The sequence below is a fragment of the Pongo pygmaeus genome, chromosome 2 (genome assembly GCF_028885625.2).
Source record: "Pongo pygmaeus isolate AG05252 chromosome 2, NHGRI_mPonPyg2-v2.0_pri, whole genome shotgun sequence".
In the NCBI taxonomy this organism is placed as follows: Eukaryota; Metazoa; Chordata; class Mammalia; order Primates; family Hominidae; genus Pongo; species Pongo pygmaeus.
Genome location: NC_085930.1, coordinates 115,312,903 through 115,336,757, shown reverse-complemented (window position 1 = coordinate 115,336,757; position 23,855 = coordinate 115,312,903). Strand labels below are relative to the sequence as shown.

Sequence of the window (23,855 nt, the reverse complement as noted above, 5' to 3'; positions counted from 1 at the left end):
AGGCTTGCGTGTCTGATTCCGTGGTTCTGTACAGTCATGGTGGGTTCTGTTTTTCTTCTCAGGCACTGGATATCATCTTGGAGAAGATGAAGGCTTCGGGCTTCGACTTCTCTCAAGTCCTAGCCTTGTCCGGGGCAGGCCAGGTTCGTTTGCAGCAGACTCTGTCTGCCATGTGAGGGTGACTGTCCTGGGCAGTGGTGTGGGTGTTGAAGAGATGGCAACTCTTTGATGGGGAGCGGCTCATTCTTGACAGCCACTGCACAAATTTCACTGTGAATAAAAATCCCTACAACTATTTTACTTTGGAGACTGTATAACTTGTCTTGTTGCAAAAGGATCTGAGACAGTTCTTAGGAGTAAGTATTATATAAAATAGGACGCTTGGTGAGAGAACTGAGTTCCTCTGAAAGGGATGGAGGAAGCAATTGACCTGAATTTATTATGACTGCTTGGGGGCACCACAATTGCTTTTCTATTTCCTGAAAGTAAAAGCAAAGTCAAAAATGATCCTAATAATGATAGTAGTTTCAGTAGAAGGAAGAATATTAATAATGATATCAGAGGACATTGACTGAGCACTTAGTGCATGCCAGATACAACTCTGAGGCCTTTCCAGATGTCATCCAACTTAATCCTTATGATTCTACAGGGTGGTGCTGTGGAGTGCTTGGTACACACTCAGGGCATACTGTCTGGGTTTGATCCCTGGCTCTGCCATTTACAGGCAGTGACCTGGGATATGTCATCTGGCTTTCTGGTGCCCCTGTATTCTCATCTGTCATAGGGTCATTGTGAGTGTAAGTACCTAGCACAGTGCCTCCTATTAATACGCAGTAAACATTATTAAAGCTTGGGCTTCTGTTATTATCATTGATATTTACATGAGGCACAGAGAGGTGATGTCAGTTACCCAAGATCACACAGTGCTGGGAGTGGGAGTCAGGACCTGAGTCCATCTCATCCAGTCCCTTGGCTGTGCTGGGATCGCTTTTCTCCATGCTGGATTACTATATTTTCAAATCCTCACTAGGATGTAACTAATTTTTCTGAAGATGCTTCTTCCTCTGTGACCTAACAGGAATTTATTGTTTTGGTTCTTGTTAAACACAACAGAGATTCCCTGGGTGATCTTGTCCACTTCTCTCTCCCGAATCCCGGGCCTGGACCCCCATCTCCCTCCTAGCTATTCCCTGACCCCCATGGCTGGATGTCCCACATATGCCTCAAACTTAGCATGTCCCAGACTGAGTTCTGTCTCCCTTCAGACCTCCTCCTTTCTGGGTTCTCTTTCTCAGGGAATTCTCCCCATCCACCCAGGGCACAACTCAAGTGTCATCCCTGCCTCCTCCACCTTCCCTCCCCACATCCAAGGGTCCTCATGTCCCACTGATTTGTCTGTGACCCTTGACTCTACTATCTCTTCTCCAGCGCTACCTGCTTGTCATTCTTCTCCAGGTCTCTACCGCAGCCTTCCTGCCTCCAGCCTACCTTCCCCGTGACTCCCACAAGCCCTTCATACATTCAGCTCTGTCCATGCCACTCCCCCGGTAATCCAGGTTTCCCACCACCTCCAAGATAAACCCCAGCCTCCTGAGCATGGTTTCAGGCTCTCAGTGCTCACACTCTCCCCTCTCTCTTCAGCCCATCACCCACCCCTGACCCAGCCTCAGACCCACTGCTTAGAATGCCACCCTTCCCGGGACCTTCCTGGCACCCCTCACCTGCAGATTCTGTGCATGCAACACACACTGGGACCCTTTCCTGATACTCACGACCACTTCCACCCATCTGTACCTGAGTCGGTTAGGTGCCTCTGTTCCCACGGCCCTGTCACTGCAGCTCCATAGGGTTTTGTAATTGTACATTTGTGTCCTTTTCCCTGACTCAACTCCAATAGCCTGAAGAATAGGGATGATAGTACCCTATTTATCTATCCCAAGCCTGGCATGATCTATGTGCTTAATAAATGTTCATTGAATGAATGAATGAATGAATGAATGGGGTGAGTGAATAAATAAATGAATTTCAGGTAATATTACGAGCAATGTCTTTAAATGCAGTTTTACAAAAGGCATCAAAATCCAGACCAATAATTAGTTCTTGGACCTTTTCTATAAGTTGTAGGGTAGACAGGGCAGAGTTCCTCCCCATTTTCTTGAAGTGGAAACCAAGTCTCAGGAGGGTGATGAGCTCTGTGACTAAGAAGTGGCAGGGGCAGGTGTGGAGCCCAGTTCTTTGGCATGTGGTCTGGGGTCTTTCTGTGTCTCCAGGAGGCTGTGACACCGGTGTGTGGTCATGTGAACATGTGCTTGGGTTTCCCAACAGCAACACGGAAGTATATACTGGAAGGCTGGATCCCAGCAGGCACTGACAAGCCTATCACCAGACCTCCCGCTACACCAGCAGCTGCAGGTAACTGTGACTACATTGCATGAGGGTGAGAAACTTCTGCAGAGTCCCAAGTCCTGTGGGTCCTGAAGCCTGCTCATCTCAGTGTTGCAGCTGTGCTCACATGCCCTCACCAGAAGAGCTTTCAACCTCAGGCTTTTGGGGAGAGACCCCACTGGGCCAGTTCTAAGTTATGCACAAAGGGCTGGCCCATGTGTCTCCAACCAAAGTCACCTGGGAAGAAGCGTCACGACTGCCGTGATGGGCAGTGTGACCACTAGCCCTGGGGCAGATCTCCAAGTCAGCGGATGGAGCTTAAGCCTGCGCCTTTGCCCTCCTTCCCAGGATTGTTTCTCCATCAGCGACTGCCCGGTGTGGATGGACTCCAGCACCACAGCCCAGTGCCGCCAGCTGGAGGCTGCCGTGGGTGGGGCTCAGGCTCTCAGCTGCCTCACGGGGTCCCGCGCCTATGAGGTAGGCTGAGGATGCAGGGGAGTGCAGGTGGTGGTCTGGTTGCAAGCTCCGGAGGCACAGTGGGTGACCTGCCTCTGTGGGGATCACATGAGGTCGTGGAGGTGTTGGCCCTGCGGAGCCAGCAACAGGCACTCTGGCCCCTGGGTCCTGATCCAGGCCACCTGCCGCCCTGTGTGTTCCCAGGCCAGGCTGGGTGTGCACATGGCTGTGCTCCTGACATGGAGGTGCTGTGCATGGGGGTGAGGGCACCCCCTCAATGAGAGTGCACCTCCTCTCATTGTCTGTAACCTGGGGATTACAACAGGACTTACGTTTTGGGTAGATTTGAAGCTGAAAGAAGTCAGTGCTTGTAAGGCACTTAGTGTAGTGCCTGGCAATGTTAAAAAAAAAAAAAGAAAAGAAAAGAAAAAAAATAATAATGTCTCTGTTCCACTGGTTCAACCATGTCCCCAGGGGTGATTGTGATTAGGCCAGCTTGGGTCACATGACCTCGCTGGAGTAGAAGTTTTGGGGATAGGGCCAACTCTACTTGGGCCACCTGAAATAACAATATGTGGATGGGGAAAATACCCCGATCCCCCACTCTGGTGCCTTGGTCAGAGCAGTCACCGTGTTGTGTGAAGAGCAAGGGTTATTCACTCTGTGTTGTCCAATCCTGATGTGGGAGAGGCCCTCCAGGAAGGCCCAGAAGTTACTTACTTCTCTATCCTGTGGGTGCAGAGCCATTGTTTACTGCCTGAGTATTTGATTACTAAGGACATTTTAAGGATTCAAAGGCCAAGATCACATTGTTCAGTAGATATCAAATGGATTTAATGCTTATTTTTAAAATATTTAATTATTAGAAACGAGGTCTCACTGTGTTGCCCAGGCTGGACTCCTGGGCTCCAGAGCTCCTCCCACTTCAGCCTCTTGAGTAGCTGGGATTACAAGTGCACACCACTGTGCCTGGTTGGGGCTTACTTTTAAAAGCTTTTATGGTACCTACTCCTATCCAGAGCATGCTACATTAAACTCACTTTATGGAGGTAATTATTCATTCTGTGTAGGATTTGGGTTCCTAAGAATTTATATTCCTTTTCCAGCGTTTTACAGGAAACCAAATTGCAAAAATTTACCAGCAGAACCCCGAGGCCTACTCACATACGGAGGTTGGTTAAATGTTCCTGTTTGATTGAAAGTCACAGTTGAATTCTTTTCATAATATGTTAGAATAGATACATCTTACGTGCGGTGACTGAAAACATTGATAAGCAGACATTAACAAATGATATATTCGATTTGCTTTTTTCTCATTGTCAGGACATTTCCAAAGAGGAGGGGAAGAATGGAATGTGGGAAAGAGAAGTCAGGGGTTCTCCTGACCAGAAGGGTGAGGGTAAGGGTCCAGGTGGGAGCACTGGGGACTGACCTGTTCCTGAGACCACCTGAGTGGAAGATCTGGGTGTCTGAGCAGGCTGTGTCTGCTCACTTTCCTATGTGGTTAACATAGGAGGGCTACCAGGCACATGATTGGCATGGAGTCAGTGTTTTCTTTGGAAATGTATAGGACTGGGCATTTGTGTCCCCAGCTGTGGCCCTTCAGCCAGAGCCTCTGTCACAGGAACCCAGGTTCATTCCTGGCTCCACAGTTGCTGAAGCCAGCACTTGTTGCTGCCTGAGAAATAGCCCCACACCCTGGCTAGTGATTTTCATCTTGTGATAAGGAAACGATCAGCTCCCGTTAAACCAAAGCAGCTTTTTAATCTTAGAAATTAACATGTGGTTTATTATTTAATGATTTGAGGTTCCAGATTGTTCTGCAGCATTAGCCATTAATGTAGGCTTTGGGTGGAGGGGTGAAAACTCTCCCTAAATTCTGTGTGTGAAACGAAGTTGGCCTGACAGAGGACAGGAGGTGATAACATTCTCTCCACAGTTCCAAAGGCCCATGATTCTCATGTGGAAGTACAGACCCTCAGGGTGGCATTGAAGATCCATCATCTATTTCTCTGGCTAGTGCTCAGGGTCTGTGGCTTCTGAGGAGCCAGCTTTCCTGAAGCCCTGAGAGTGTCCTGGTTAGTTCTGAGGCCACACATCCACTTCCGTTGTGACCAGAAGTAAATGCCAAGGAAATAGAGGAAGGAAATCAGGGCACACATTCCCCAACATGTGGATTCCGGATGAAAACGCAGCTTCCCTAAGCCCTTTCTCATAGGGCTTTTGGTTTTTGTCTCTTTTGAAATTGGCAGTTTTATGGCCCATCAGAAACTGTAGAGAATGAATGCTCTCCCGAGGAGTCCGCTCATGGTATTCCAGCTGCTCCTATCTGAGATGCACCATCTCCACCATTACTTGGGCCTTTTGTTCAAAGTTTCCACTTCCCTCTTCAATTTTTTTTCATGCTGTGTGTGTGTCAGAAGCATTCAGTAGCGTAGGGTATGTGGAAGGGAGGCACCTCTCACTGTTTCTTTCCTTTACAGAGAATTTCTTTGGTCAGTAGCTTTGCTGCTTCCCTGTTCCTTGGCTCTTACTCCCCTATTGACTACAGCGATGGTGAGCCTCCGGGTATGGGGTGGGTGCCTGGGCAGCGTGCATGTGGCATGTAGGTATGCAGGCAGTGGGAGCCCCATCTACCCCAAGTGGGTGCCAATCTTGTAGCCCTGTCATCTATTGCCAGGAAGGAAGTGTATTCATTATCTTTTACCACATAACAAATGACACCAACACTTAGCAGCTGAAGACCACCATGTTTATTTTCTCACCTAGTGTCTGAGAGTCAGGAATGTGGGGGCAGCTTAGCTGGGAGGTGCTGGTTCAGGATCTCCCACAAGGTGGCAGTCAAGCTGGCAGCCGGGGCTGCAGTCATCTGAAGGGTCGACTGTAGCTACAGGATCCATTTCCAGGATCATGCACATGACTACAGGCAAGAGGCCTCAGTTCCTCACATGTGGGCCTCTTTATGGGGCTATTAGTGACACTGCAGATAGGGAGGGAGGAGACAGAGGCCAAGCAGAAGCTGAGGAGTCTTTTATACCCTAATCTTGAAGTGCCATGCCATCACTTTTGTCTCATCTTACTGGTCACACACTAGGTACAGTTGACCCAGTATAATGTTGGGGGGAACCTCACAAGGGGTGAACACCAGGAGGTGGGGATCAGTAGGGGCGATCATGGAGCCTGGCTCCTGCAAGGAGCTATTAAAGTTTTTGTTTCACATTTGGTGAACTCATGAGATTTGTGAGCTTCTAGAATCAAAACCCCCCAAAAAAATAAATTGCAGTTAATGCCAGTGAGGAGGGAAAGCTGGGAGGAGGTTGCTACAGGAACTCTTGGATGAGCCTAAGAGTGAGAAGAGTGTGGACAGAATGGGGATAGAGAATGCAGGGCAGGAGCCCAGAGCCGTGGACGTGGCTTCAGAATGGAGCCTGGGATGCTCTGAGCCTCATGGGAGTTCATGGGAAGTTTTTGAGGGCTGTTGTATGCCAGGCTTTATTCTGGTTTCAGGAGAGAGAGTGACTAAGGAGTGCTGTTAAGCTTCCCTCACAATCTGGAGGAGGCAATAGGGTTCCCTACAGCTAGCTCCATAGAACTCAGACAGGCAGAATAGTCAACTTGGAGTAGCCTGCATGTCCACCCGTTCTGCACACCTGCCACAGGGCTGATAACTGCAGCAGCTATTCCAGGGGGCATTCCAGAGGTTTATGTTCCTCAGCCACAGGTGGGCCCTCCACTCTGCCCCCTTCACTCACCTGAGATGTCACCTCCTCATTTCACCTGGGCAGGTGACACCATCAGCATCCCAGCCCACCTCTGTCTGCCTCCACCTTGGCCCAGTGGAGGAGGAGGTCTCTGCACCCATGCTCTGGGTTACCTGTCCTTTCCCATCCTCAGGGAAGCCTTGGGAGAAGGAGGATGTTTTAGGAAAGAGCTAGTAGGTTGATCTCAGTGACCAGGAGGAAGTTTAGAGGACTCTGAGACCTTTCCTTGAAAAGTTAGATGAGATTGAGAAATCCCTGGGGGCTGACCTGGAAACCTAAGGGACACGGAGAGTGGTTCCTGGTCAGTGTGTTGCTGCTAGTTCCAGGCCCCCTGGGAGGTCTTTGAGCAGCAGATTTCCAAGCTAACTGTAGTGTTTGAGTTGATGAGGAACATTTGGAGGAGGTGTGGTGCCGTGTGTTTCCAAGGGCCCCTCTTGTCTCTGGTTCTCTGGTTCCAGAACAACACAAGCATATATACCTTCCATGAAGAAAGAGCTCCAGGTACAAGTTGCGGCAAGAGAATTATCTGCTCTTTGTGCATTTTCACAAAAGGTCCATTTTCAAGATTGTCTGTTGTTTGTTTCCTTCCTTCCTCAGGTTCTGGAATGAATTTGTTGCAGATACAGGATAAAGTCTGGTCCCAGGCTTGCCTTGGTGCCTGTGCACCTCATTTAGAGGAGAAGCTTGGCCCACCAGTACCATCATGCTCAGTTGTGGTAGGTCTCCTTTCTGGTGATGTGGCTCATTTAAGAGCTGGCAGCTACCAGGGAAGCACTGTAGCACACACACACACACACACACACTGCAGCCTCCCTTATTTGTTCACTCACCCACAGGCATACACATGCAGGGTCTTCAGTTTAGCCTAAGATGTAAGTCAGTGTCTGGATCAGTGCCTTGCACATAGTAGGTGCTCAGGTACATGCCTTATGGTTGGCGGGACTTTGGAAAATTCCACTAGAAATTTATTAGAATAGGGATAAAAATGGCAGGTGATTGCATAGCTAAAGAAAAAAATGTACAGAGTGCTGAAATTCTAGGGACTACTGATGAAGCTTGAAGGAGGCAGCCTTGGGGAAAATAGAAGGAAATACCAGTGGGGCTGGCACAGCACAGGCCCTGGCACTGGACAGCCTGGGACTGAATTCTGGTTCTACCAGCTTTGTGACTTTGTGTCTCAGTTTCCTCATCTGGAACAAGGGGAATGATGCTATTCATCTTACAGGGCTGTTGTGCAAATTAGATGAGTTAATACTTTTAAAGCACTTAAAAAATAGTGCCTGGTCCCACGGGTAATGGGAAAAATATTTACCCATCACAGCAGCCCCACCCATTTGCAGTGGACACTGGCTGTGAATGTCCTGGGGTGTCCTACTTGGCCAGCCCTGTTCTCCATTGTCCTGTGGGGACAGTGGAGTAGAGAGAGAGAGAAAAAGATCTGGGTCCTGCCACTGGGGCCCTTTGGTGGGAAATGCTTACCACAGAGCCAGAACAACCAGAATGAACTCTGGGTGGGACAGAGTGTTGGTGTGAAGAAGGGACAAGGGCACCCTGAGGCCTGGAGGGAGTCGTGTAACTGGGAGTCTTAGGCCATGTGGAGGAGGGGCTGCTGTGAGGACTTCGCATTGGGAGTCTCAGCCACAGAATCACTTTTGTTTTCTTTTCAGAGACAGAGTCTCACCTTGTCACCCAAGTTGGAGTGCAGTGGCGTGATCATAGCTACTGCAGCCACCAACTCCTGGGCTCAAGTGATCCTCCTGCCTCAGCTTCCTGAGTAGCTGGGACCACAGGCTTGCTCCACCATGCACAGCTAATTTTTTTTTTTTTTTTTTTTGAGACAGTCTCGGTTTTGTCACCCAGGCTGGAGTGCAGTGGTGCAATCTTGGCTCACTGCAAGCTCCGCCTCCCAGGTTCACGCCATTCTCCCGCCTCAGCCTCCCGAGTAGCTGAGACTACAGGTGCCCGCCACCACGCCCTACTAATGTTTTTGTATTTTTAGTAGAGACGGGGTTTCACTGTGTTAGCCAGGATGGTCTCGATCTCCTGACCCCGTGATCTGCCCGCCTCGGCCTTCCAAAGTGCTGGGATTACAGGCGTGAACCACCGTGCCCGGCCTAATTTTTTTTTGTTTTGGTAGTGACAGGGTCTCTACCAAATGTGATGTTGCTTAGATTGGGCAATTCTGCCTCAGTCTCCCAAAGTGCTGGAATTACAGGTGTGAACCACTGTGCTCGGCCATTTTTCTTGTATGATTCACACTGACATGCTGAAAACAGCCTCTGCCACCATGAGGCAGAATGTCAAAGCCAAACCATCAGCATCCAAAGTATGCCATGGCCATGAGGCCAGTGCACGGAGCTGAAGGAAGAGCCATGTGGCCCTGTGGAAGCTGACAGCGCAGCTTTCTGACCCCGCTTTCTGACACGGGTCAGAAAGGCAGAGAAAGGGCAGACAGAAAACAGCCAAGCCACCGGGACTGGTAATCCACACATGGCTTTTAGTTGGATGTGAAATTCAGAGCAGGCTTTGTTTGCCTTATGCGAGAACACATGCCTCCAAGAAGGAGCCTGTAAAGACAAGCAGCTTGAGGATCGGGAAAGAACTGACTCTGAAAAGGCATTTTCATTTGTCACATAGGTGTCACGTGTGGGGGAACCACGCGAGACCCATGCTTTTCGTCTTCTCTCTTTTTGCAGCTGGTGCTCAGATAGCCCTCCCTGCACACTGTCTTTTTTGGATTACTTTCCTTAGAACATTGCTCTCTGCACGTTCACGTCCAATTATTGTTAATCCAGTCGCTGGGGTGATAGAGCGAGTGTGCGAGGCATTATCTGCTCCCATGAGTTTGCTTACTGGTGTCCTGTTACCTTTTTTTTTTTTTTTAATGCTATATCCAGAATTTGGAGCTTATAAAGCAAGCACAAGTTAGGGGTTGGTTTGTTCTCTCTACCTTAAATCTCAAGATCAGCAGTTTTTGAAATGACCTCATGCTTGTGGTTTCCAAACTTGCACTGGACTTCTCTGACGATTTGTGAACAGGAGGGACGTGCCCAGTTTGTGACAGGGAGTGATGTGACTCCAGGCTCTGCAAAAGATTCCTTCAGCTCTGGTGACCTGGAGCCTGTAGCATTTTCGTGGCCTGAAGGGTGGGTGGCTGTGCCGGGCAGGCGGGATTTACCTCAACAGAGCTCCTTTGCTTTATCCCCGTCCCTCAGGGAGCCATTTCTTCCTACTATGTCCAGCGCTACGGATTTCCTCCAGGATGCAAAGTGGTGGCCTTCACTGGGGACAACCCAGGTGAGTATCTCGGGGAGTTTCACTCTCCAATGAGCATGACTGGGTCCATGCTGGATGTTTGAGAATTCCAGTCCAGCCTCTTGGTGAAGCCTTCTGTGGTCATTCCTCACCACTCCCACCCTGTGATCTGACTCCTTGTACCTGCCCCATCTTAGCTCCGACTCTGCCCTCAGGAGCTGGTCAGTCTGCTCTCTCTGGATGAAAACTGCCCAGTGATTATGGAAGGCAGTCATGTCCACCCCATCCCTAACCTGTCTTTTCTGTTCCAAGATGAATAGCTCAATTCCTCCAACCCTTCCTCTGGGACATGGTTTTAAGTCTCTGCCCTGTCATCTGATCTGCAGCAATGACTTGTTTCTCATCCAGACACCTCATCTCCTTCCCTAGCCTCTTCTCTTCCTCCTCCTCTCCTCTGGGTAGTCCTGAAGCCACTCCTGGAGAGGCCCTCGGATCTCTGAAGGAAGGCCAGGTGGGCTACACTGAATAACACCCTAACTACTACCCCTCAGCCCCACCCCCACCCCAGGAAAAGTAAGTCTTTTTCTAATGATCCACCAGATTAGGGTTACATTTAACACTAACTAGAAAGGTTAATTTTAACCTTAATTAGAAAGATTAATTTCTTTCTTTTCAATCTTCTTTCTGTGCTCATAAATAAGCATTGTTTCTTTTAATCAACCTGGGCAGTATCTTTCTCATTTTAACAGTTGTCTAGAGCTCAATTGTCCCAGCATTTATTTCACTGGTCCCTGATGGATGGAGGGTGGTGTTGTTTCAGTGTCTGGGCAGTGCAAACGATGTTGAGATGCACATTCAGTCTCGTCTCTTTGTTGTTATAGGATAAATTCTCAAAGGTGGGATTCCTAGATCCAAGGCTTCTGACACACACACTGCTGATTGAACCTCAGTGGCACCTGTTCCTCACTCCCAGTTCACATTTATTCACATGTTCATTCACTCAGCATTTAGTGAGTGCCTATTATGTGCCAGGCCTTCCTTCAGCACTGGGGCCCTTCAGCAATCAAGGCAGATAAAGATTGCTGTTATAAGCCAGGTGTGGTAGTGTGCACCTGTAGTCTTAGCTACTTGGGAGGCTGAGGTGGGAGGATTGCATGATCCTGGAGTTCGAGGCTGCAGTGAGCTATGATCATGCCACTGCACTCCAGCCTGGGTGACAGAGTGAGACCCCACCTATATATCTCTTAAAAACAAAAAAAAAGACTGCTGTTGTGGGCTTTGTGTTTAAGGCAGGGCACAGAGAGTGAACATAACCTCACCCCCTTTTCCTTTACTGCCTTTGTCTTTCTCTGCTGTATATCATTGGTGTCTTGTCTTGGCCTCCTTGATTCTCTGCACTCTCGGGAGTGCCTGACAGTGGAGGGATGTTTGGACCCCTTCAGGGAAGAGACTTCACAGCTCAAATCAGAGACCCTGCTAACAGAGACTCCACCCCCTGACCCCTATGACTTCTCCTCTTAGGGCCTCCTGAGCGTTCAGCTCTCCCTGCTCCTGCCTCCACCCTAGGGTGTGGGCGGGGGTTGGAGGTGGGGGCTGTGCGCCTGCCTGGAGAGCCCTGTGGTTTGCTTTGTGGTTCCCATGTGGCTGCCAGCTAACCAGAAGCTCCCCTCCCATTCTCAGCGTCGCTGGCAGGCATGAGACTGGAGGAAGGTGACATTGCGGTAAGGCGACTTCCCACACCCATAGTCTCTTTCTGTTTCCACACTCATACCCACACTCTGATAAGTAGCAGAGATGCTGCTGGGACCCATATCCCAGGGTCTGGGTCCCAGCAGCATCTCTGCTACTTATCAGAGTGTCTGCCAGTTCCAAAAGACAGTGGAGGGAGGGGATGGGGGCGTACATCTTTTTCAGAAAGTCATCGTTCTTTGCTAGATGGGCAGGACCCCTGCCTGCTTCACAGTGGCCAGTCTTAGTGCATGCAGTGGCAGAGGGTCAGATGTGGGGCCAAAGGGCTGTGAGCAGCCCAGATGAATAATGAAGACATAACCCAGGCATTCCTACTTCTAGTGGGAAAGTCATGTGGGGAACCAGCCATCACCCAAACCATTATTTAGATGCAGTTGTGGGAAATCAGCACAGAAGATCCATGAGATCTGCATCTGGGGAGCTAACTCCTGGCTCATCTGGTGTGGGAGGGTCAGAAGTGGCTCTTAGAAAGCGGCCTTGGATCTGAGGTCTGCAGCATGAATGAAGTGACAGGGTTAAGGTGGGTGGAGTATAGCGTGTCACTGGCAGAGGGCAGCGTGTGTGGGCAAAGCCCAAGGTGCCCCACCTCTGCCTATCTCTCCCCAGGTCAGCCTGGGCACCAGTGACACCCTGTTTCTCTGGCTCCAAGAGCCCATGCCTGCCCTGGAAGGCCACATCTTCTGCAACCCGGTTGACTCCCAGCACTACATGGCACTCCTGTGGTGAGCCTGGGTGTTGGTTGGCACCATTCCCGGGTGAGGAGGTGTGGGCAGATCTGGCACCATCTTGAGGACCCCAAGTCATTCCACTAAGCTCTGGAATGACCCCCTCCACTTTTCCAGGCTCTGCTGGGCAACTGAGACCCCCAAGGACTCACCGGCTCTTGCTGACAGCAGAGCTGGGTGGGGAATAACCCAAGACCCTGTGTCCTTCAAGCCCAGGTTCAAATTCTATCCTCACCGCCTATATCCTGTGTGACCTTGTGCAAACTCTGTAGTGTGGCATGTCTGAGCCACACTTTCCTCATGAGATGGGGAGGGTAAGAGCATTTACCTCACATTGTTACCGTGACCTGTCTGGCATGTGGTGGACCTTCAGCAAATGGCGGGAAGGACATCCTGCCTCCCGACAGCTCTCATGGAAGGGACGTGCTCTGTGCTCTGACCTCAGGCCTTTGGAGACCTGTCCAAAGCTCCCGAGGGAAATGGTTTCTGAGCTCCTAAGCCCTAAGAACCATTGGAGAATGTGGCTAGTTAATCTAGCCCTCCCTGCCTCATTGTGCCCGTGGTAGAATGTGCAGAAGCCTGAGCTCCCTGTCTCTCCCTGGAGCTCCTCTGTGTCAGCCTCCTGTGTAAACAGCCCAAGACAAGGGCGTTTCCAGCACCTCCCAGGGACGTTCAGGGGCCTGAATCTGAGGAAGAGCCTCCGATACCTAAGTTTCAGAGCCTGCTGTGCACTGACTAGGGGTTGTGGTCCAGCCTGACCTGCAGTTCCTCTGCCTGGGTCTCTTCAGTGAAACTCATGGGTCCGGTCAGCAAGCACCGGCTCCCTCCCTCAGAGCTATGCCCTCTTCTGCAGCTTTAAAAATGGCTCCCTCATGAGAGAGAAGATCCGCGACGAGTCTGCGTCCCGTTCCTGGAGCGATTTCTCTAAGGCACTGCAGTCCACAGAGATGGGCAACGGCGGAAACCTGGGTAGGCCAGTTGGTGATGCCCAGGCCCGTGAAGGGTCAGCAGCTGCCAGCTGGAGGGGCAGGGCCTGGGGCCCCATGAGCTGGGGGAGAGGAGGGCCGTGGAGAAGTCCAGGGGAGTCCTGTCTGTCTGCACTTCTATTCCACACATCCTACAAGCTGATGTGGAACCCTGTGTTCTGAGCGAGGGTGGAGCTGTAAGGCTGTCCTTGGCTTCTGCTCTGAGCAGAACATCAGGCCATAGCTATGTCTTCTGTTCCCACCAAGCCCCTGGTGACAGCATCAGAGAGGGCAGCCTGTACCCTGGTGCATCCCCGTTCACAGCCCTCTGCCCCAGGCACAAGGGAAAGTGCCCAGTGTCTGGGCAGGCCTGAGCAGGGAGGGGCTGTGCCTCCCTTGGTCAAACCTGTGTTGGTATTTTAGGATTGGCTGGGCAGCTGCTTCCTATTCCAGGCTGCCAAGTGAGAGCAGGAAGAGTTGTCTTTGAGAAAAGCTAGCTCAGAGCTCCCTGGTTCCCTTCTATCCCGTTGGAGAGAAGGAACTGAGAATATTCACAGGTCTCATCTGGGGGATGAAAGAGAGCCGGGGGACCCAGGGATATGGGGTCATTTTGTCCTGTTCTAAGTCTGTTGAGAAGCTGATCTTTTGTTTTTTGACTAACGACGGCTGATCTCTTCCTGGATTTATTTCAGGTTTTTATTTTGATGTAATGGAGATCACCCCTGAAATTATTGGACGTCATAGGTTTAACACAGAAAACCACAAGGTATATGTGCTGTTGGTGTTGGAGTTACATTGGCTCCATTTGTGAGTGTAAAATTTAACAATTGCCTATCAAATTATGTTACTTGCTGTTGGTATTGGAGTTACATTGGCTCAATTTGTGAGTGTAAAATTTAACAATTGCCTATCAAATTATGTTACTTTTAGGGACTTCATTCATTCACTCATCCATTGATATCATACACACTTGTGGTGTGCCAGGGTGCATTCTAGATCCTGGGGAATCTGCAGGACCTAAGACAGACACGGTCCTTTCCCTCAGGGAGGAATGCAGAAAACCTGAGAGTTCTCTTCGTATTTAACAAATGCTAACACTATCATTGGGTATCACAGAGCTTATTTCCTTGATGAGTTTTATCCTATACCTATCAAGAACCCATGGATCCTGAGATCATGAATTTCCTCCTGGTTGAAAGAGCTGCTGAGCCCGGGAAGTACTAACTTCTATTGAGCCTATTTGGTGCCAGGCATTGTGCGCATGGTTTTCTATACCTTCCTAATTTACTTTTCTTTTTTTTTTTTAATTTTTTGAGATGGAGTCTCGCTCTGTTGCCCAGGCTTGAGTGCAGCGGGATGATCTCGGCTCACTGCAACCCCCACCTCGTGGGTTCAAACGATCCTCCTGCCTCAGCCTCCTGAGTAGCTGGGATTACAGACGCAAGCCACCACGCCTGGCTTATTTTCGTATTTTTAGTAGACAGGGGTTTCTCCATGTTGGCCAGGCTGGTCTCGAACTCCTGACCTCAAGTGATACGCCCCCTCCCAAAATGCTGGGATTACAGGTGTGAGCCACCATGCCCAGCTATCATTTACTTTTCAAAGCAATAGGCACTATTGTTCCTCTTTCTAGATGGAGAGGTTGAGACTCAGAGGCTCAGGCTAAATAATCTGCCCAGAGTCACAAGGTCATAGATGGTGGAGGGGGCTCAAACCCATTCCTCTCTGGCTCTGAAGCTGCTGTTTTCTTTCTCCTCCACAATGTGACCTTTCTCGGGAAGGATTTAGTTGGTTCTTGCTGCTCAAAATTGACATTGCTGCTAGAGAGTCACTGGAGAGTCATCACCACATTTTGGGTTGTACCTGAGAGATGTTTCTGACCCCAGTAAATGGGGGGTTTATGTAAGACACTCTGTCTGGAAACTGTAACTGTCAGAGTTCGCGCTGGATTCAGTGGCAGATGATGGCACTACATGTTGGATTATGAATGGAAAGCTTTGTATAAAGTAGGAAGTTCATCTCAGTCTTCTGATGGAGGATCAGTTTGGTTTCTTTTGTTAGTGAGAAGCTATGCCTGTTCTCTTTCATGCATATCAATCCTAGATTTGTCAAGGAGAAAGTAGTGTTCTTCATTCATTCATTCATCCAGCAGATATGTATGATTGGTGCCAGGCACCGGGGACACAAAGGAGAACAAAACATCGGTGGTCCTTGCTCTCCAGAGCCTGCTGTCTAGGAGGAAGAGGGACAGTAGACGACTGAATGAGCACGTACATGAATGCAGCAGGTGCTAAGGCTAGGAGGCAGAAGAACAGAGTGCCGCAAAGGAAAGCAGCTGGTGGGCGGGTTGGATACTTACCCTGGGTGGGGTGATCAGGCCTGGGCCTCTCTGAGAAGGTGGCCTGTAGGTTGAGACCTGAAAGTACTCAGGATCTCACCATGGAAAGAGTAGGATAGACTTTCAGGCAGAGGGAGCAGCTTGGGAACTAGAAGAAGGTCAGTAAGGTTAGAGTGTAGCTGTTTATGAGGGGGATGGCGGCAGGTTCTAGCATTGGTCTCAGGTGCCAGAGCAGCAGGAGTGAGCCTGGGGTTGATGCCCATCAGCGCTAGCTTGAAGGACATGCCACAGGGGTGGGATCTCAGCGTAAGCTCGTGGCTCTCACTTATCTAGTATGTACTGCATTTTCCAGGCTCTGTTGTCTAATCTGATCATTGCAACAACTCTAAAAAACAGGCGCCACTATTACCTCCATTTTGTTAAGAAAAAGAATGATAGCAAGACTAATGTAACTTATTGAAGATTGCAGAGCTGAATGGTAGACAGAACTTGAACTCTCAGCTGCCTGAGACTAAGTTCTGTAATGTCTCTTGACTCTTCGAAGTGACGTGCATGTGAGGCTGTGAGCTTGTGTGCTTGAGTAGTATGTTTGTGTGAGTGTGTGTGACAGGCAAAGATAGTGGTTAAAGAGCCCAGCTATGAGTTTCAAATCTGGGCTGTTGTTTAAAAAGATCACACACAGACACATGTACACACACATGAATGGACAATGAGAGTTCCTTACTCTGTGCCCACCTTTTCCTGGAAACAGGTGGCAGCATTCCCTGGGGATGTGGAGGTTCGAGCTCTGATTGAAGGACAATTCATGGCCAAGAGGATTCACGCAGAAGGCCTGGGCTATCGAGTCAGTAAGTGAGCCACTGGCATGTGTCCCGGGGTGGGGGCTGAGGGCCAGCTCACACCCGGGAGCCAGGGCTAGTGGGGCAATATCTACTAAAGTTTTCTTACAGGGGGACTTGTGCAGGAGGGAGGTGGAGCCTGACCTCAGGGATGGGGTGAGAAAGTGTCAATTGGCACGTGTAGGCAAGCATAGAATAGCAGACTGGTTGTTCCCGCTTCTCAGCTGTGTCCAAATAGCCTGACCTTTTGGCCAGGACCTGTAAGACTTGGGAATGGTCTTTCTGAAGACCAAGCTGCAGATGAGCTCCAAGCTGCAGAAGACCTGTCCTGAGCTCTGGACTGCAAAGACATAGGCAGTGCAAGGTCTGGGAACATGAGTGGATCTTGGCCTTTTAGCCTGGCCAGGTCCCATTGCCTGTGGGACACCGTCTGCGTCTTTCAGCTTGGACAGGGAAGAAGGGGATGTAATACCACTGTCAAAACTCAGAAGACTGATGTCTTAGTTCATTTTCTGTTGCCTATAACAGAATATCTGTTCCTGGGTAATTTATAAGGAAAAGGAATTTATTTCTTACAATTATGGAGACTGAGAAGTCCAAGGTTGAGGGGCCATATCTGATGAGGGCCTGCTTGCTAGTAGGGCTCTCTGCAGAGTCCTGAGGAGGTAGGGGGCATCACATGGTGAGAGAGCTGAGTGTGCTGGCTCAGGTCTCCCTTCCTCTTCTCAGAAGGCCACCAGTCCCGTTCCCACGATAACCCATTAATCCATTAACCTGTTAATCTGTTAACCCATGAATAGATTAATCCACTCATAAAGCCCTCATGACCCAATCTCCTTAAAGTTCCCATCTTTCAATATGTCCCATCTTGAATATGTCCCACCTTAAAAGTCCCATCTTTCAATATGTCATTGATAAAGCAACATGGAGATAAAACTTCAACATGAGTTTTGGAGGGGACACATATTCATACCTTAGCAACTGGCATGGAGAGGGCAGACCCAGGGCTGGGGGAGGCAAAAGGAGGAGAAAGGGATTTCTGAGAACTTGATCTGTAGAATAATCAGCTTTAGGGTGTCAGTGAGTTCCCCTTACAGGTGGCATTGGAATGGTCTAAGGGTCTGTAAAGAGGTTGGACTGGCTGCCTATAGAGTCCAGGTTTCTAAGATGTATTTGTCCCTCTGGGTTATAGCTGTTGTCACTAGAGAAGATAGTGAAACTGCTTTGCTTGAGGGCCTTCCTGTGATACTTTATGGACAATCCAAGTTCTATGTAATATATATTTTATACCTTTGAATCAACTGAGTAAAAGGATAGTATAAAAATACCCATTAGGGAAACCTCTTGGAAAACCTGTTAGACAGCATCTGCTAAAGCTGAATATACGCCTACCCAGCAATCTCATTTCTAAGTAAAGGTACAACAGGAATTTGTGCATGTGTTTACTAAAGATGTACAGGAGAACATTCATTGCAGCATTATGCTGAATAGCCCCACAGTGGAAGTGGCCCAGTGCCCATTAACAGTAGACAGGAAAAATGTATTGTGGTGCATTTGTACAACAGGATACTACACAGAAATGAAAATGAACCACCCTCAGTGATACACAATGAAATGGGTGAATCTCACCAAATGTAACACTGAGCAAAAGAGGCCAAACATGGACATACATATGGCAGGGTTCTCTGTACTTCAAATTCAAAAGCAGATGGTACTACAGGCGAGGCACAGTGGCTCACACCTGTAATCTCAGCATTTTGGGAGGCCTAGGCAGGTGGATTGCTTGAGTCCAGGAGTTCAAGACCAGACTGGGCAACATGGTGTGTTGCGGGAAGTCAGGGACCCCAAACGGAGGGACCGGCTGAAGCCATGGCAGAAGAATGTGGATTGTGAAGATTTCATGGACATTTATTAGTTCTCCAAATTAACACTTTTATAATTTCTTATGCCTGTCTTTACTGCAATCTCTAAACATAAATTGTAAAGATTTCATGAACACTTATCACTTCCCCAATCAATACCCTTGTGATTTACTATGCCTGTCTTTACTTTAATCTCTTGATCCTGTAAGCTGAGGAGGATGTATATCACCTCAGGACCCTGTAATAATTGCATTAACTGCACAAATTGTACAGCATGTGTGTTTGAGCAATAGGAAGTGTGGGCACCTTGAAAAAAGAACAGGATAACAGCAATTGTTCAGGGAATAAGAGAGATAACCTTAAACTCTGACCACCGGTGAGCCGGGCAGAACAGAGCCATATTTCTCTTCTTTCAAAAGCAAATGGGAGAAATATCGCTGAATTCTTTTTCTCAGCATGGAACATCCCTGAGAAAGAGAATGTGTGCCTGCGGGTAGGTCTCTGAACTGGCCCCCCTGGGCGTAGCCTGTCTCTTATGGTCGAGGCTGCAGAGATGAAATAAACTCCAGTCTCCCATAGCGCTCCCAGGCTTATTAGGAAGAGGAAATTCTCGCCCAATAAATTTTGGTCAGACCGGTTGATCTCAAAACCGTGTCTCCTGATAAGATGTTATCAATGACAATGGTGCCCGAAACTTCGTTAGCAATTTTAATTTTGTCTCGGTCCTGTGGTCCTGTGATCTCGCCCTGCCTCCACTTGCCTTGTGGTATTCTATTACCCTGTTAAGTACTTGATGTCTGTCACCCACACCTATTCGCACACTCCCTCCCCTTTTGAAAATCCCTAATAAAAACTTGCTGGTTTTTGTGGCTTGTGGGGCATCACAGATCCTACCAACGTGTGATGTCTCCCCCGGATGCCCAGCTTTAAAATTTCTCTCTTTTGTACTCTGTCCCTTTATTTCTCAAGCCGGCTGATGCTTAGGAAAAATGGAAAAGAACCTACGTGATTATCGGGGCAGGTTCCCCGATAATGGTGAAACCCCATCTCTACAAAAAATACGAAAATTAGCCAGGTGTGGTGGCACATGCCTGTAGTCCCAGCTACTCAGGAGACTGAGGTGGGAGGATCGTTTAAGCCTAGGAGGTTGAGGCTGCAGTGAGCCATGAGACCCTGTCTCAAAAAAAAATTAAAAAAGCAGACGAAACTATTTACTATTGTTGGAAGTTGGGATAATTAGTAGTCACCTTTCAGAAGGGGCCTGTGGGGTGCTGTCAATGTTCTGTTTCATGTTCCATGAGTGTGTTTAGTTTGTAAAAATTTATGAAGATTATAGGCTTATGATGTGTGCATTTTTCAGGATGTGTGTTCTAGGTCAATACAAGATTTTAAAATATGTAAAATGACCACCATGAGCATTCCGATTGCCCTCATCCCACCACCCTAAGTGTAAAAAGACGTTTCCCAAAGGTCTGCAAAGACTTCCAAGTTCCCTGAAAATGAGACTGGGTGAGCAGGGCAGGGATGGTGCTGGAGTTGGTGGAGTGCCTGGCAGGGGTCCTCCGACCATCAGAAGGGAACCCCAGGGAACGGAACAGCCCAGCATACAGGGAGAAGCAATTAGGGCAGAAGGCCCCTATGGACTCAGGAGGAGCTGATGGGATTGTGGCATTATTCCCAGCCTCTAAGGCATTTCTTGTGCAAAACGGCGTAGAGTTACTTATCCTCTTAGCAAGCTTAAATGCAGAATCAGACCTGTCTTGCCGCTCTGCTGAGTGATCACTTAAATAGACATACTTGGAACCAACAGAGGTTGCACGCACGTGAGGACTCATTCTCCAGGCTGCCGTGTGGACTGGCCAGCTCTAGTTTTCGTTCTTGCCCAGTCATCATCTCATTTGGCTTTAATAGTGTCTAAGGGGAATAAAGAAGCACTTCAAATAAAAATGATTATTATGATACTAACAGCTGCCAGCATTTGTTGGGCACTGAGTGTGTGCCCGGCCCAGTTCCTTAGCAATTAATCTTTATTAACAACGTACTTCTGACGTAGGTACTGATATGATTCCCACTTCACAGCCGAGGAAACCAAATCTTGCCATGGTTAAATAACTTGGTCAGGGCTGGCAGAGCTGGGATCTGAACCAAGCCAGTCTGGCTCCAGAAGCTGGATTCTCAACCACTGGCTGAACCTGCTTTTTTTAAGGAACAATCGCCCTCTTGATGTTTATAGACACCATCAGACATGATAGACACCAGCTGGGCAGGGCTAATAAGCCATAGTTTTCAGCTTATATTTCAGTGTGTTTCATGTTGTTTAGGTTGATTGTAAAAACAGTCAAACCTTGTAATAGCAAGTTTGAAAAATAAAGAAAATGGGCCTGGTGCTCACACCTGTAATCCCAGCACTTTGGGAGGTGGAGGCGGGAGGATCACTTGAGCCCAGGAGTTTGAGACCGGCAACAGAGAGACCCTTTCTTTACAAATAATAATAATTATAAATATCCTGGTGTAGTGGCATGTGCTTGTGGTCCCAGCTACTGGGGGTGGGGTGGCAGGGGGTGGCAGGAGGCTGGGGGGATTGCTGGAGCCTGGGAGGTCAAGGCTGCAATAAGCTGTGATTGCACCACTTCACTCTAGCCTGGGGGACAGAGCAAGACCATGTCTCAAAAAAATAAAGGAAAATGACTCATAATCCCATCCCCTCTCTCCAACCACTGGTACCATTTGGGGACATTTTCTCCCAGTCTCCTTTATGAGCTTATTTCCATACAGCCATAGTTTTGTTCCTTTGTACCTTATATGCAAAGGGTGTATACAAGAACCAAAGTTGGTCAGAAGTCATCTTTGTGGTGCTGTGTATGATGGCCAGGTTACTTTTCCTGCATTTGGGCACTGAGGGTGTTCTTGTTTTTTTTATTTGTTTGTTTTCTTTGTTTTGTTTTGTTTTGTTTTGTTTTTCTGGAGACAGGATTTCACTCCTGTTGCCCAGACTGGAGTGCAGTGGCGCGATCTTGGCTCACTACAACCTCCACCTCCCGGGTTCAAGTGATCCTCCTGCCTCAGTCTCCCGAGTAACTGGGACTACAGGTGCACACCACCATGCCCAGCTAGTTTTGTATTTTTAGTAGAGACGGGGTTTCACCATGTTGGCCAGGCTGGTCTCAAACTCCTGACCTCAAATGATCCACCTGCCTCGGCCTCCCAAAGTGCTGGGATTACAAGTGTGAGCCACTGTGCCTGGCCATTGTTCTTGGTTTTCCAACATGGAATCACACTAGAACATCTTCGATAGCTTGAATTATTTCCCCAGGAGGATGGCGGTCCTTCTGTCTTCCCAGACACTGTCTTCATGGCCAGCAATGAAGATGGGAGAAGCTGAGAGGTGGGGGCTGAATGTCTTCTCCTGGACAGAGCTAAGGGGCTGGATGGAAAGCAGCAGGTCTTAAAAACAACTATTTGTTTTAAAATACATAACAAATGGATGTCTTTTTATCATAAAAGATTCATGCAAAACAGAAATATGGAATAAGAAGCAAATGCCCCCTTCATATGCCTCCCAGACTCCTTTCCTTCCTTCCAGACTGTGACTTCCTTCCTGTGAGTTTCTGTGTTGGATTGAGTCATACGGAATTGCCAATACTGAAGAAGTTTTTATTTACAAAAATGGCAATTTCATATGGTTCAACCTGATACGTGTGTGTGTGTGTGTGTGTGTGTGTGTGTGTGTGTATATTTAACAGAAATGCTATTATATTCTACGTGTTATTCTGAGACTTGCTTTCCATAACAGTATGTACGGGTCTACCTTTTTGTTTTCTAATGACTGGCATGAGGTCTGCTAAATTATTTTATAGCCCTAGTTGAAGGACATTAAGATTATTTCTTGTTTTGTTTTGTTTTTGTTTTTGTTCTTGTTTTGAGACAGAGTCTCACTCTGTCGCCCAGGCTGGAGTGCAGTGGCACAATCTCAGCTCACTGCAACCTTCGCCTCCCAGGTTCAAGCGATTCTTGTGCCTCAGCCACCTGAGTAGCTGGGATTACAGGTGCGTGCCATACCACCTGGCTAATTTTTGTATTTTTGTAGAGATGGGGTTTCGCCATGTTGCCTAGGCTGGTCTCAAACTCTTGACCTCAAGTGATCCACTCATCTTTGCCTCCAAAGTGCTGGGATTGTAATCTCCACTTTCACCATCTCATTCTATGCCCTATACCCTTGTCCCTAGTTCATTCTTGTTTGTGTATTTTTTTTCCCTTGAGCATGTTAGCTAAAGGTTTGTATATTTTATTAAGCAATGTTAATATTTTGTTTTGTACTCCATTTTATTAATTTCTAATTTTGTCTTTTTAAATGCTTTCCTTCTACTTTATGAATTTTTTTCTTTTTCTGTATTTTTAAGTTGAAATTTTAGCTCATTTATTCCCATTCTGTATTAACTTCTAATTTATGCATTTCAGAATGTTACATGTTAACTTTATTTACATAATGTATCTTTCATTTCTAAAAAGATAGTAATTTTCATCTTTTTCTGCATCAATGAGTGGTCCTTCAAACTGGCCTCTCGTCCTTTTGACATATCTTCTATCATTCCTTGAGCATTTCCATAGCTTCTAGTACAAAAAAAGTTTCAGGCTCATCTTGTTTTTTCCTTGGATCAGCCCTGTAATCCTCCATTTATCCAAGGGGCCCTGACTCCTTTGAGTGGGGAGAGATGTTTGGATGCTCTCTCTGGATGCTCATTGCTACTGGGATGATACTGTTCCCAGCCCCTTTCAGTGGGCTGAGCTGGGAATATGTTAGGATATATAACAACCCCTTTCAGTAGGCTGAGCTGGGAAATATTAGGATATATATATATGTATATCTCCAAATATATATATGTCTGTATCAATACACACATTACCTTTCTATTTGTCTGTCTGTCTACTTCTCCATGTGTTGAAAAACATGAGTTCAACCCTATACACTCCACTTCCAGTACAATGCCATGGGGTTCATTCTGGCTTTCTTCCTTCCCACATTTGTATCTTATCCTAACAGTGACAAAGTTGATTCTTCTGACCCCTCCAGATTGCTGCCTCCTTGACGTGCAGGCCCCATTTTGGCTTCTCTGCTTACCCTTACCTGTGTTGTCTCTGTGTCCTCTCTCCAGCGGCCTCTTGAATCTGCCCCACTCTGGTTATGTACTTACATGTGGCCCTTGAGCCACTTCTGTTTGCCTATTTAATGGCTTTTTAGAGAAGGAAGAAGAAAAAAGAAAGGTAGGAAGGTAGGCAGGAAATAAATATTTTTAAAGGGAAGGATCCATTTACATTTAATGTAATTATTGAAATGATTGGCTTTAATCAAATCTATCCATTTATTTTTTATTTTTTTAATCCATCCATTTACAAAATGGATTACATATCAATTTTGCTTTTTCTTTTCTTTTGTTCTATATGTTCTTTTTTCTTTCTTATTCTTTTCCTGTCTTATTTTTGGATTAACTGAGCAATGTCTAGTATTCCATTTTATCTCCT

The 23,855-nt window shown here is 47.8% G+C and overlaps 1 protein-coding gene across 6 annotated transcripts in view; it reads left to right on the top strand.

Annotated features, from left to right (window-relative positions):
• Positions 1–23,855, top strand: part of XYLB (xylulokinase) — a 76,395-nt gene that overhangs the window by 17,247 nt on the left and 35,293 nt on the right. For all 6 annotated transcript variants that reach the window (XR_010125753.1, XR_010125752.1, XM_054480377.2 and 3 more), the window contains exons 4-15: positions 63–143; positions 2,326–2,412; positions 2,734–2,862; positions 3,948–4,013; positions 5,325–5,397; positions 7,200–7,318; positions 9,818–9,899; positions 11,538–11,578; positions 12,213–12,328; positions 13,185–13,300; positions 13,989–14,062; positions 16,386–16,482. Coding sequence is in view for 4 of the 6 variants with exons in the window: in XM_054480377.2 (XP_054336352.1) it covers positions 63–143; positions 2,326–2,412; positions 2,734–2,862; positions 3,948–4,013; positions 5,325–5,397; positions 7,200–7,318; positions 9,818–9,899; positions 11,538–11,578; positions 12,213–12,328; positions 13,185–13,300; positions 13,989–14,062; positions 16,386–16,482 (1,081 nt within the window). In the remaining 2 variants the exon portion in view is untranslated. The remainder of the gene's footprint in view (positions 1–62; positions 144–2,325; positions 2,413–2,733; positions 2,863–3,947; positions 4,014–5,324; positions 5,398–7,199; positions 7,319–9,817; positions 9,900–11,537; positions 11,579–12,212; positions 12,329–13,184; positions 13,301–13,988; positions 14,063–16,385; positions 16,483–23,855) is intronic.